Source organism: Phoca vitulina, unplaced genomic scaffold (genome assembly GCF_004348235.1).
Source record: "Phoca vitulina isolate PV1807 unplaced genomic scaffold, GSC_HSeal_1.0 scaffold20, whole genome shotgun sequence".
In the NCBI taxonomy this organism is placed as follows: Eukaryota; Metazoa; Chordata; class Mammalia; order Carnivora; family Phocidae; genus Phoca; species Phoca vitulina.
In genome coordinates this window covers 35,760,274-35,773,967 of record NW_022589723.1, presented here as the reverse complement: position 1 = coordinate 35,773,967, position 13,694 = coordinate 35,760,274, and the positions used below count along the sequence as shown (strand labels likewise).

The 13,694-nt window shown below is 38.1% G+C and overlaps 1 protein-coding gene across 6 annotated transcripts in view; it reads left to right on the top strand.

The window, feature by feature from the left end:
- The window catches only part of UACA (uveal autoantigen with coiled-coil domains and ankyrin repeats), a 94,725-nt gene that overhangs the window by 72,244 nt on the left and 8,787 nt on the right, over window positions 1-13,694 (top strand). For 5 of the 6 annotated variants that reach the window (XM_032417064.1, XM_032417059.1, XM_032417063.1 and 2 more), the window contains 6 exons: window positions 39-71; window positions 576-674; window positions 5,424-5,460; window positions 6,337-6,389; window positions 8,360-11,098; window positions 13,244-13,396. In XM_032417064.1, coding sequence (XP_032272955.1) covers window positions 39-71; window positions 576-674; window positions 5,424-5,460; window positions 6,337-6,389; window positions 8,360-11,098; window positions 13,244-13,396 — 3,114 coding nt within the window. The remainder of the gene's footprint in view (window positions 1-38; window positions 72-575; window positions 675-5,423; window positions 5,461-6,336; window positions 6,390-8,359; window positions 11,099-13,243; window positions 13,397-13,694) is intronic. The other variant, XM_032417061.1, reaches the window with a different exon arrangement.

Sequence of the window (13,694 nt, the reverse complement as noted above, 5' to 3'; positions counted from 1 at the left end):
TTGAATAATGAAAATACATTTCTTCTTTTTGAATTTAGGAAGTAATGGTTGCTGATGATCTGGAAAGTGAGGTAGGATGATAAATTTTACTTTAAAGCTGTAAAATGTTATGTAAATTGAAGATGATATTGCAGTAGAGTTTTGAGTCCTGAGTTGAGATGGGGATGAGGATTTGATTTCTGGTTATTGCTTAAAGGGAAAAACAAAACCTACATGTGACTATAAAAATACGTTTTAAGGACAGCATGGGTTATCATAAGCATTTTGTTGTTATTGCCTCTGAATGCCTCATTTTCTGTGAAACTTTTAACGAAAAGATATAAAATTCTAAACATTGTAAATAAAATGTCTGAAAATAATAAGATTTGAAACATGACAGAAATGTGAAGTTTTCATAGTATTGTTTGTATATATTGTATATTTTATTAGTATATTTGTAGAAATTTCCAACTCTACTAATAGTTAAAAATACTAAAAAATCACAGTCACTCTAATTCACATTTTCTGAAACATATTTTTAACCTAGTTGCAATCACGGAGTGATTTTGCTCTGTATTTATTCCTTTCCGTTTCAGAAAGAAAAGCTGAAATCCCTTTTGGTGGCTAAAGAAAAGCAACATGAAGAAAGCCTAAGAACTATTGAGACTCTGAAAAATAGATTTAAATATTTTGAGGTATAGAAAGCTTAAATAAATTCTTTCATATAACGTAAAATGGGCAGTGGTAAGGAGCTTGGAGTCAGACTTGAATTTGAATGCTCACTTTCTTCTTTATTGTGTGACCTCAGGCAGTTTATTTAAAGTCTCTGAGCTTGCTGCCACTTTTGCAAAAATTGGGGTGATCGTCCCTTTCTCTACGAGCTTTGGCAAAGGTTAAACGAGACCACTGACTGACCCGCGTGGGCCTGGCATTCCCTTCCATACCCATTTCTCTTCCCCGGCTTTCCTCTTTGTCTTTACCTTTACAAAACTTCACACTCGTACCTGTAAATCTGCAATGTTTATGATGGTGAAAAGAACAAAGCGTCATAAATGAATAGTGTATTTCCAGGATTATCTCAGAAAGGGTTTTGTGTATCTATGCATTAATTACAACACTTGGTTGAGAATAGTGTGTCAATAAGGCTCAGCTTTGGTTGGATCAGTTAGCTCTTAGTTTTTCCAAAGTCATGGTATTTTTTAGAAAGTTTTTATTGAAATACAGTGTACATTATAAAGTACACATGTTAAAGTGTATATGTTGAAGACTTTTCACAAGTCAGACACACCAAGATCAAGAAATAGAACATTCCCGGTACCTAGAAGCCTCCTGACACTTGCTTCCTGTCAGGACCCACATTTCCAGCACCAACGGTGACCACTTGCCTGGCTTTTACCTGCAGAGGTTTGTTTTGCAAGGCCATCATACATATTTTATAAATGTGGTTCATCGCTGGTGCCACTGAAGAAGGTGGCTGATTCAATGTGAATCTTTTATCTTTACTGGGGAATATAACTCCAAAGTATGTAACAAAAGCGATTTTTTTTCCTTTGGAGATGAAAAACGTGCGCAGCTGTGAAAAAATGTAAAGACACGGGATGAATCTCACAGACGTAATGTTGCGTAAAAGAAATCAGACACAGAGTATATATTTCATGATTTCATTTTTACGAAACTTGGAATCAGACAAAACTAATCTGTGGTGACCGAGGTCAGAGTAGAGGCCACCCTTTGGTGAGGGGTTACGGACTAGGGGCATGAAGAAGCATCTGAGGGTGCTGGGAATGTTCTCGTCTTGATCTGGGTTCGATGATGCGAGGTATACACATATGCAGACATTTACTGCACCGTACACTTAACACTCATGTACTTTACTGCAGGTGAGTTATGCCTCGATGCATGTTTGCATTGATATGACTGAATTCTGAAGATTATTCAGAAATATAGGTTTATAAACTAATGAACTAGTAGAGTAGCTTCTATTTTTCACATTTGAAGATGTTTGTTTTTAAGGCTAGTAGTGAAACTAGTAATAGCTAACATTTTGTAGCATTGCCCACATGCCAAGAAACGGCCCTGTGCACTATGCACGCATTTCATAAACACATCAACTCTGTTGGCTAGATCTTACTCTTATCTCCACTTTGTGAGTGAGGAGACCGAAGCACAGAGCAGTCTACCCATGAGGGGCTCTATAAATAGGAAGTGGCAGGGCCAGAACTTGAACCCAGGCAGTCTGACTAGTTTTATGCTCGGAATAGCTTGAATGAGAAAATACAGATGTGCATATGGGATTTTTGAAATGTCCGCCAAAGTTGGATACCTATAATCGGGTACTATTTATGTATTGCTTTTCTTCTACAAGTGGACTCTCACATCTTAAGAATAACATGTTTTTCTGTAGCTTTTGACAAACTTGGAGCCAAGCCTATAACTTTCAATGAGGTTATAATATATTGTAGAAAAATAACACGTTTTTTCTTATAAAGACAACAGATTTATTTTAGGAAACTGAGAAAATGTAGGTAAACTAAAAGCAGAAAATAAACACACCTATAAGGCCAGCACTCTTAGCCCCTGACTGATCGCCTTTCACTTCATTTGTGCATAGCTTGTGTTACATACACATTCAACAGGTGGGAATACTGTTTTGTAACTTCCTTCACCTAGGCTAATGGGGACAGTTTCTCCAGTCGATACATACTCATTTTGATGAATTTTTATACTAGAAATGAGTTTTTTACTTTCAAGAAGAAAATTAGAGGGCACACTTTATATGTGACCCAGTATTTGTGAAAGCAGCCATTAAAAACTGTAAGAATGCATTATTTATAAATATTGAGTACTCACTACTGTATCATCTCACATGCTAAGAATTCCTCATAAGCTGCCAATAGAAGTGCTGCATTATGTGTAATATATAACAGGTAGGCAGTTCCCTTATGTTTATAGGAAAAATATGAGAAAATATGGGTATTTTAGAATGAAGCTAATTTTATGTTACAACTCATCTTTCCATTTTTATTTGAGTAATCAAGTGAAGGTAATAAACCCAAACCAAGTTTTTTGAACTCCTTATGTGTGTAGGCCTTCCCCAACCCATATATGTATAAGCCCATTTAGCAGCTATTACAAACTCTAGTATTCAATATTACATAGAACAAAGAGCTTAACTAAGTTTACAGACATTTTTCCGTACCCTTGGAGCACTATGGATTAGTGGAGGTGGCATTAATTTAGTTATAGAACTGTGGACCGTTTTTATTGTGGTCTCCTATACGAGTTTGACACATAGCTCTTAGTACTAATACGCACAGATACACAAACATGAACTACATCTGCACATCTTTTTTTAAAAATTGAAAATAGCTGACACACAATGGGACATTAGTTTCGGGTGTACTACATAGTGATTTGACAACTCTATACATGACGCTGTGCTCACCACCTGTCACCATACAACGCTACTACGATACTTTTGACTGTATTCCCTATACTGTACCTTTTATCCCCATGACTTACTCATTCCATAACTAGAAGCTTGTATCTCCTACTCTTCTTCATCTGTTTTGCCCATTCTCCTACCTCCTCTCCCCTGGCAACCATAAGATTGTTCTCTGTATTTTTGGGTCTGTTTCTGCTTTTTGTTTGTTCATTTGTTTTGTTTTGGGATTTCACATAGGAGTGAAGTCATACAGTGTTTGTCTTTGTCTGATTTACTTCACTTAACATAATACCCTGAGGTCCATCCATGTTTTGCAAATGGCAAGATCTCATCCTTTCTTATGGCTAATATTCCTTTGTGTGTGTGTGTATATATACCACATCTTCTTTATTCCTTCATCTATTGATGGACACTTGGGTTGCTCCCATATCTTGGCTATTGTAAATAATGCTGCTATAAACATAGGGGTGTATATATCTTTTCAAATTAGTGTTTTTGTTTTCTTTGGATAAATTACCCAGTAGTGGAGTTACTGGATCATATGGTATTTCTAAATTTTTCAAGGATCCTCCATACTGTCTTCCACAGTGGCTGCACCAATTTACATTCGTACCAATAGTGCACAGGGTTCCTTTTTCTCCACATCCTCGCCAACACTTGTTTTTTCTTGTCTTTTTGATACTCGCCATAATGACAGGTGTGAGGTGATATTTCATTGTGATTTCAGTCTCATTTCCCTGATGATTAGTGATGTTGAGTGTCTTTTCATGTGTCAGCCATCTGTATGCCTTCTTTGGAGAAATGTCTATTCAGGTCCTCTGCCTACTTTTTATTTTAATTGGATTATTTTTGGGGAGTGTATATAAGTTCTTCCTATATTTTGGATATTAATTCCTTATCAGATATATGATTTACAGATATTTTCTCCCACTCACTAGGTGGCCTTTATATGGTTTCCTTTGCTGTGCAAAGGGTTTTTATTTTGATGGGGTCCTGGCTATTTATTTTTGCTTTTGTTCCCTTTGCTGGAAGAGATATATCTAGAAAAGTATTTCTATGGCCCATGCCAAAGAGATTATGGCCTGTTTTTTTTCCCTACCAGTTTTACGGTTTCACGTGTCACATTCAATTCTGAGTTTATTTTATTTTATTTATTTATTTTATTTTATTTTATTTTTTTAACTTTAACTTTTTTATTTTTTAAATTTTTTAAATTATTTTATTTTATTTTATGTTTTATGTTATGTTATTTTATGTTATTTATGGTGTAAGAAAGTGGTCCAGTTTCATTCTTTTGCATTTAGCTGTCCAGTTTTCCCAACATGATTTGTTGAAGAGAGACTGTCTTTTCTCCTTGCCTCCTTAGTCATAAGTTAATTGACTGTATAAGCATGGGCTTATTTCTGGGCTCTCTATTCTGTTCTATTGATCTGTGCGTCTGTGTTTCTGCCATTACTATACTGTTTAGATTACTACAGCTTTGTAGTATATCTTGAAATCTGGGATTGTGATACCTCCAGGTTTGTTGTTCTTTCTCAAGATTGCTTGGGCTATTTGGGATCTTTGTGGTTCCACTCAAATTTACTATTATTTGTTCTAGTTCTGTGAAAAATGCTGTTGGTATTTTGATAGGGATTGCATTTGATAGGGAAGGCATTTTCTTCCTTTTGAGGTAAAGAAGCCGCAGAAAGAGTGTGTATTGAAAGTTGTTTCAGTTCATTTGGGGCTCACTTTTTTTTTTTTTCTTTTGAGCAGCGAAGTTTTTCCTTGAAACACTTGGCTGCTTTTATTAAACTGCTTAGTGAAGTAGTTTATTCTCAACTGGTCTCTCTAATTGTCACTAGTGCTGTGTCTTTTTGTGGTTTCAAGTAGAGTCATACTCAGGAGAAACGAATGTTGAAAATGTGGTTTTAATGATTGGATCATTTAGAGCTAAAATAGATACAGAATTTAACAAAATGAAGCAATATTCGTCATAAATTTCTGCTTCTGATTTCAGAGCGATCATTTAGGATCAGGAAGTCATTTCAGTAACCGTAAGTACAAAAGCATAGATTATCATTACTGTTCACCCAGTTCAAACAAAGAAGAATGTTTATACCTACTTATTTTGTCTAACTGTATATGACATTCTTGCCGCTCAACTTCAGCCACTTGTTTGTTATACCTCAACACATGGAAGTAGGAAGAGGTGAAGATGCTAGTGTAGCCTCTAACATAAAATCTGGGAATGCTGAGGCTCTGATTTTCCCTAGCCACCTGTATTTTTAAATTGTATCTTATATGAGTTACCAAACTTGCCTTGTTGATTAGGAGACGTTTATCTTGTGCTATTTGGAGCTCATTTTTTATGAAAAGAAACATAACGTAGTTTTATGATTTGGAGAAATCTGGATATAGTCTCAATGCAGGGAGGCATTTTAAAATTACAAGTTACATAAATACTTATTTAAGACTATGTCATTAATATTAACTTTTGTGTATTATTTGCTAATTCTAAATAATTCCTCTAGAAAATCCTTTTTTTTTTGCTTCCCAGGAAATATTAAATTATCCTCGAGCTCAGTACAATAGTAGTATTTATCCCATAAATTGTAAAGAACACCATTTTTATTTTGACTGATTGTAAGATACATATTTTATAATAATCATGTAGCTTATGTAGTCTAACAGTCTTATATATTTCTAAAAACCAACTTAGTATCTGTTTAGAAGAATATAGATACTTCCCTCATGTATGTAGAAATAATAAGGAAAAACAGGGATATTTTAGAACAAGGATAATTTTATGTTGTAACTCATGCTTTTGTTTTGTTTGAATAATAGAGGAGAGAGAATAACACCAAATCAATTCTTAGCCTACTTTGGTATGGATATTTAAGTTAAGATATCATTTATTTGGATTTATGTAGGAAAAGAAGATATGCTTCTCAAACAGGGTCAAATGTACATGGCAGATTCACAGGTAAATCTGGATTTTAATTAAAAATTTATTAAAAATATTTGTACCTTTTTAAAAAGAGGAAAACAGCATTGTATATTTATCAGTACATATACATTGAATAAGGTTTTCATTATCAGAGAAAAGTTATTGGTGTTCTGAGTTTAATAAAAGCAGATATTACTGTTTCTGGTGCCCTCTAGAGTGTTTTTGATGACAGTAGCTGAAATAAGAAATTTGAATTACAGTTTCATTGTCTTTGATAGTAAGCCTGTAGTTATTAACAGCGTTTGGTCAACTCTTCATATTTGCCCATATAGAGGGGAAGACAGGTTACGAATAATTCAGAAGTAATTTTTTTGGCTTTGAAGTGTATTTTTCCTTATATTCAAATATCTATTCTATGTGTTGGAAATTCACCTCAAAATAAGGAAAGCTTCTAAGAGGTAGTGTTGTCTGATTTTCTCGTTGATCTGCTTCTCACCTTTACTTTCCAGTAGATAGAAGTTTGCATTTTTGGCACCTCCCATGGACTGAAGTGTTAAATATTTGGGCTTTTAAAGGCTTTTTTACATTCTGTCATTTATAGGCAGAATGAGTTAGGCTTTGTGATGTCTCTAGATCACTTTAAGCTGGAGGGACTCCTGAGTGGCTCAGTCAGTTAAGCATCTGCCTTCAGCCCAGATCATGATCCCAGGGTCCTGGGATTGAGCCCTGCATTGGGCTCCCTGCTTTGCGGAGAGCCTGCTTCTTCCTCTCCCTCTGCCTGCCTCTCCCCCTGCTTGTGCTCTCTCTCTCTGTCAAATAAATAAAATATTAAAAAAAAGATCACTTTAAGCTGGAAACTTCTAAGATTCTAAGTTGAGAAAATGGATATCATCTGAAAAGTATTTAAGATTAGATAAATATTTGATTGTAATAAAACAAGTCTGGAAATTGTAAAGATGTGTAAGTAATTGGTAAATTATCGCAGTTTTAGTCTGAAGATCATTGGTAAATTGAAAGATAATTTAGAAGCAGAGTGAGGCTGGGAAATTATTCCATGTTGTTAATTTTCTTCTTCTTGATCCTGGGGAAGGCAGCATAGATTTAACTAACAACAGTAAGACCTGTCTGTTAAAATAGTGGAGTGTATGCACAGCACATAGCTTTTATCAATGAGTTAGTACCTGTAAAGAGCCTTACTGTAATAGGCTGTATGGGAAAAAATAAAATAATTGAATTTAGTCTTTTGTGGTTATATGTTCTGTTTATGAACTATTTTTTGAAGAGTTTAATTATACTTCTTTTTTATGTCAACTCTTAGTGGAGGGAATAAGATGTCAATCAAATTTTGTACTAAGATCATATGGTAAGTTCTAGTTCATCCTACTTGAGAGAAGAAAACTTGTTTCATTTTTGTGAGTTAACTAATATTCTCTTGACAACTCATACTAGCCGTGCTTATTTTGGTGGTATTTTTATAATCATTACATTGGAGTTAATGAGGATATTCAGAAATTATATATCTTATTAGAAGTTACATAATATATCATTCTGTGAAATAATTTGCAGATTTAAAATTGCAATACTTGTTTTGATTCGAGGGTTCTGATGACTTCAGAATTGGAAGTTCTCAGCGCATTATGTGCCATAAAGCGTAGAAATAATAAGTGTGTTTTGATACAGTTGGTATCTTTTGTGGGTAGTTATTGTGAATGGGGAAAGGAACAGGAAGTAGTCCCCAGAGGCCACAACTATTTTCCTTCTTTGTTCTGCCAGAAATACACTTAAAGTGAACAGACTCTCTAAGTATCACTGCTTGAGAGCATATGAAGGGAATTATACCCAGAATGGTTTTTCTTACCTCAAAAATCACTACTGTATTTTTCCAATATGCTAGTCTGAAAACCCCTTGACTGCTGATGATGTGGCAACTTTATATGTTTGGCAAATAAGTCAATGTCTTCCTTAGGCTTTTGTGATTAGTATCTTTTTTTTGTTTCTCTTTTCAGTGTACTTCCCCAGGGGTACCAGCCCACATGCAGAGCAGGTCTATGTTAAGACCACTGGAACTGTCATTAACCAATCAGACCTCATATTCCGAAAATGACATTTTAAAGAAAGAGTTAGAAGCAATGAGAACTTTCTGTGAATCGGCAAAACAAGACCGCCTCAAGCTCCAGAACGAGCTGGCACACAAGGTGGCCGAGTGCAAAGCTTTAGCGCTAGAATGTGAACGGATCAAGGAGGATTCCGATGAGCAGATAAAGCAGTTAGAAGACGCACTGAAGGATGTGCAGAAGAGAATGTATGAGTCCGAAGGTAAAGTAAAACAAATGCAGACACACTTTCTTGCCCTTAAAGAGCACCTGACAAGTGAAGCAGCCACAGGGAGCCACAGACTGACGGAGGAGCTGAAGGACCAGCTGAAGGACATGAAGTCGAAATACGAGGGCGCGTCAGCCGAAGTGGGAAAGTTGCGAAACCAAATCAAACAAAATGAGCTGTTAGTAGAACAGTTTAGGAGGGATGAAGGCAAGCTGGTGGAAGAGAATAAGCGATTGCAGAAGGAACTGAGTACGTGTGAAATGGAGCGAGACAAGAAAGGAAGGAGGGTCGCCGAGGTGGAAGGCCAGGTAAAAGAACTCTTAGCAAAGTTGGCCCTTTCGGTTCCGACAGAAAAATTTGAGAGCATGAAGAGCTTTTTATCAAGTGAAGTAAACGAGAAGGTGAAAAAAGTAGGAGAGACGGAAAGAGAGTATGAAAAATCACTTACTGAAATCAGACAGTTAAAGAGAGAGCTTGAAAACTGTAAGGCCAAACTGGCTCAGCACGTCAAGCCCGAGGAGCATGAGCGGCTCAAAAGCAGACTGGAACAGAGAGCAGGAGAATTCTCAAAGAAGGTCACCGAACTCACGTCGAAAAATCAGACATTGCAGAGGGATGTTGAAAAGGTTTATCTGGATAATAAGCTCCTCAGCCAGCAAGTACAGAACTTAACAAGTGAAATGAAAAATCATTATGTTCCCCTACAAGTCAGTGAAGAAATGAAAAAGTCACATGATGTCACTGTTGATGAGCTGAAGAAACAGCTTTTAGATGTAACACAAAAATATGCAGATAAGAAGCTGGAAATGGAGAAATTGCTGATGGAAAATGACAGTTTAAGTAAGAATGTTAGCCGCCTGGAAACTGTGTTCGTGCCCCCCGAGAAACACCAGAAAGAGGTCACGGCTCTGAAATCCAGTGTCGCTGACCTCAAACGACAGCTGTCCGAACTGAATAAGAAGTGTGGCGAAGACCGAGAGAACATAAATGCACTCCTGTCTGAAAACACTAACTTGAAAAAGACCCTGAGTACCCAGTATGTGCCGGCTAAAACCCACGAAGAGGTGAAAACCGAGTTGAATGGTGCACTGGATAAGGCGCACAGAGAATTACTAGATGTGAAGAAAAAATTCGAAGATCTCAATCAGGAATTTGTAAAAACAAAAGGTGAGAATGAAATCCTCAGAAGAAACCTGGAAAACACTCAGAGCCAAATAAAAGCTGAGTACATCAGCCTCCAAGAGCATGAGGAGAAGATGAGTGTCATCAACCAGAGCATGAAGAGGGTACAGGATAACAGTGTGGAAATACTGGCTAACTACAGAAAGGGGCAAGAGGAGATTGTGACACTGCATGCCGAAATCGAAGCCCAGAAGAAGGAACTTGACACGATACAGGAATGCATTAAGCTCAAATATGCTCCAATTGTCAGCTTCGAAGAGTGTGAGAGAAAATTGAAAGTAACAGAGAAAGAACTAAAAGAACAGTTAGCAGAGCAGACGCAAAGATGCCATGTCAGGGAAGAAGAGGCTAAGAAGTACAAGCAAGAGAATGACAAGTTGAAGAAGGAGATTTGCACTCTTCAGAAGGATTTAAAGGATAAGAATGTTCTTGTTGAGAACTCTCATGACACGGAGAGAGCACTAAACAGGAAAACAGAAGAGCTAAACAAACAGTTGAAAGACCTGTTACAGAAATACACGGAGGTGAAGACTGAGAAGGAAAAGCTGGTCGACGAAAATGCCAGACAGACTTCTGAGCTTCGCGCAGCCCAGACCCTTCTGCAAAAGCAGCATGTTCCATTGGAACAGGTGGAGGCCCTGAAAAAATCTCTTAACAGCACCATTGAGCATCTAAAGGAGGAACTGAAGAATAAGCAGAGGTGTTATGAGAAAGAGCAACAGACAGTGGCCAAACTGCACCAGATGTTGGAGAACCAAAAGAACTCTTCGGTGCCCCTGGCAGAGCATTTGCGGATTAAGGAAGCATTCGAGAAGGAATTGGGCATCATAAAGGCCAGCCTGAGGGAAAAGGAAGAAGAAAGCCAAAACAAAACCGAAGAGGTCTCCAAACTCCAGTCTGAGGTTCAGAACACTAAACAAGCATTAAAAAAACTGGAGACGAGAGAGGTGGTTGATTTGTCTAAGTATAAAGCAACAAAAAGTGATTTGGAGACCCAGATTTCCAACCTAAATGAGAAACTGGCCAATCTGAATAGAAAGTATGAAGAAGCCTGTGAGGAGGCGCTGCATGCCCAAAAGAAGCAACTTTCTGCCAAAGATGAGAAGGAATTACTACATTTCAGCATTGAGCAAGAAATCAAGGATCAGCAGGAGCGGTGTGATAAGTCCTTAACAACAATCACAGAGTTACAGAAAAGAATCCAGGAATCGGCCAAACAAATTGAAGCAAAAGATAATAAGGTAGGCACTGAGTAGTCTGCACGGCTTGGTGTTGGCTGCCCCAGAGCAGAGCTGCCGGAGTGGGACAGGGCCCTTTACAACAGCATGCCACAGGACAGGGTTACAAAAGCATTAACTACGTGACCATTAAATGCCACCTTTCCAGTTAGACTACTGGTGTGCGAAGCAATTCAGGATTGAAAAAAAAGTAAAGTCATACAGACAAAAGCCTTTCTCCTTTGGTTTCCTCAACTGGTATAGCCAAGAACTGAGGAAAGATGGGGAGACTCAAGGTTCACTTGCCTCCTAAGGGAATGGTCATTCCAGTGGGTTGTAGGGTACTGGAAGGGTGATGAGAGAGAGGAGGAAGAAAGCTATTTCTGGGCTGCAAGAAATGAAGGACACGAGGGAGCACCCCAGACTTGATCTTGGCACTCACCCATGCCAGTGACCGAGCCCTCCCAATTCCTTGTATACCCTGTCCTCCTATCTTTCCACAGACTGGTCTCCTCACCTGGAATGCCCTGCCCCTCCTGCCTCTTAAGTCCTGTACATTCCTTCATGCCCACTTCAACACGTGTCCTCCTTCCTGAAGCCTTCACTGTCCAATCTAGCCTCCAGTAAACTGTTCCTCTCCCAAAATGCATGTTTTCTGTTAGTGCTGCCATTCATTTCAGATGCCTAGATTACTGTCTCAGAGTTATGTGGTTGATCTTCTCAACCAGCGCGTAAGGTCAGGTTTGTAACTTAGCTTTTCTTCTTACTCATTCTCATGATAACAATTTACAGAATAAGTGCCCAACAATATTTTTGAAACTGGTAGTTGGCATAAAGTGTGTACTATGAAGATGAGAAATCAGGAAGGTTGGGTGCATTTTTATCAGTTCAATAAATAGTTATTAAAAGCCTTCTGTATGCCAGGTGCTGTGGTCCGTTCTGGGGGTACTGTGACACTTAAGAGCAGACACATCCCTAGCCCCCCTCAGTGGAGGAGTGCAAGTACTAACCTGACCCATCTGCTCATATGGCCCAGAATTTAAATGCTCTCTGCTTGTTCCGAAGGTTGTTATGAATATAATAGTGTATAATTACAATAGCAAGTTATTACTAGCTGCTTAAAATTGTTGCCACTTATTGAGCATATACTACATACCACGCATGTATTTATGATTGCATTTGATTTTCTTAACTATGAAAGAACTTCCCCCTTTCACGGAGAAAGGAACTAAAGCTCAGAAAAGGAAAGGAAATTAACCAAGCTCACAAAGCTAATAAATAACAGATCAGGCTGATTTTAAATAAAGCCTTTGCTCTCTCCACTAGTCTGAACAGCCTCCTGATTTTTTTTCCCTCTTTAAGACAAAGTAGTCTAAAATCATACCTTCTTTTTTTTCAAACACATTTTTTTATTATTCTTATGTTCAGTTAGTCAGCATATAGTACATCATTAGTTTTTGATGTAGTGTTCAACGATTTCATTAGTTGCGTATAACACTCAGTGCTCATTACATCACACATTCTTGACAAGAACCAGGCACATAAGTTAATGCTAGACTTACATGAGCCATGCTCTCTTTTCAAACTTTGTAGGAGGCAATGCCCCATAAGTTCCTTTTTTTTTTAAGATTTTATTTATTTATTTGACAGAGAGAGACACAGCGACAGAGGGAACACAAGCAGGGGGAGTGGGGGAGGGAGAAGCAGGCTTCCCGCGGAGCAGGGAGCCCGATGCGGGGCTCGATCCCAGGACCCTGGGATCATGACCTGAGCCGAAGGCAGACACTTAACGACTGAGCCACCCAGGCGCCCCACCCCATAAGTTCCTATGTTTTGAATGACCTGGAAGAAAATCTGTAGACTTTCTTAAGTAGTTAAATATTATCTAAGAATAAAAAGACTGAGGTCACACTCCAATCTTAGGATATATATTTATTCTCAATTTGGTAATGCTTTTGTAAGGAATTTACTGAGAGGAATTTAATAGAAGAACTTATATATTGTATATACTGCTGTTGATCATAATCTTGACAATATTCATTCCTCAATTTTCTGGCCTATAAAGATAAATTGTGTGCCTCAAGGAGTGATTTTTGTGTAAAGGTGTTCATGAGAATCGAATAAGTGCATAAGACAGGTTTATCCCATACTTTTTTCTTTCTTTATAAGATAACGGAACTGCTTAATGACGTGGAAAGACTCAAGCAGGCACTCAGCGGCCTTTCACAGCTCACGTCCCCGAGCGGGAGTCCTGGCAAGAGGCAGAGCCAGCTGGTCGACACCCTGCAGCAGCAAGTGAAGTCCCTGCAGCAGCAGCTGGCTGTGAGTAGCTAGCCCTCGGAGCCTTCGTGCCCATGTGTGCGGGTTCACGTAGTTGGTAAAAGTTTATTTAGAAATCACATTAATCTGTGGCTGCGCTCAGGTCCAGGAAGGTAACCATTTTTGCCCAAAGTTACTTGTACTCGTGGTGTATTGGGTGCCTACAATATGCCAGGCATGGCCCTGAACACTTTGCTTACTTTGACCTTGATCTTCATCACCGCCCTACAAGGTTTTATTCCCCCGATTTAATTCTTTTTTTTTTAAGATTTTTATTTATTTATTTGACAGAGAGAGACAC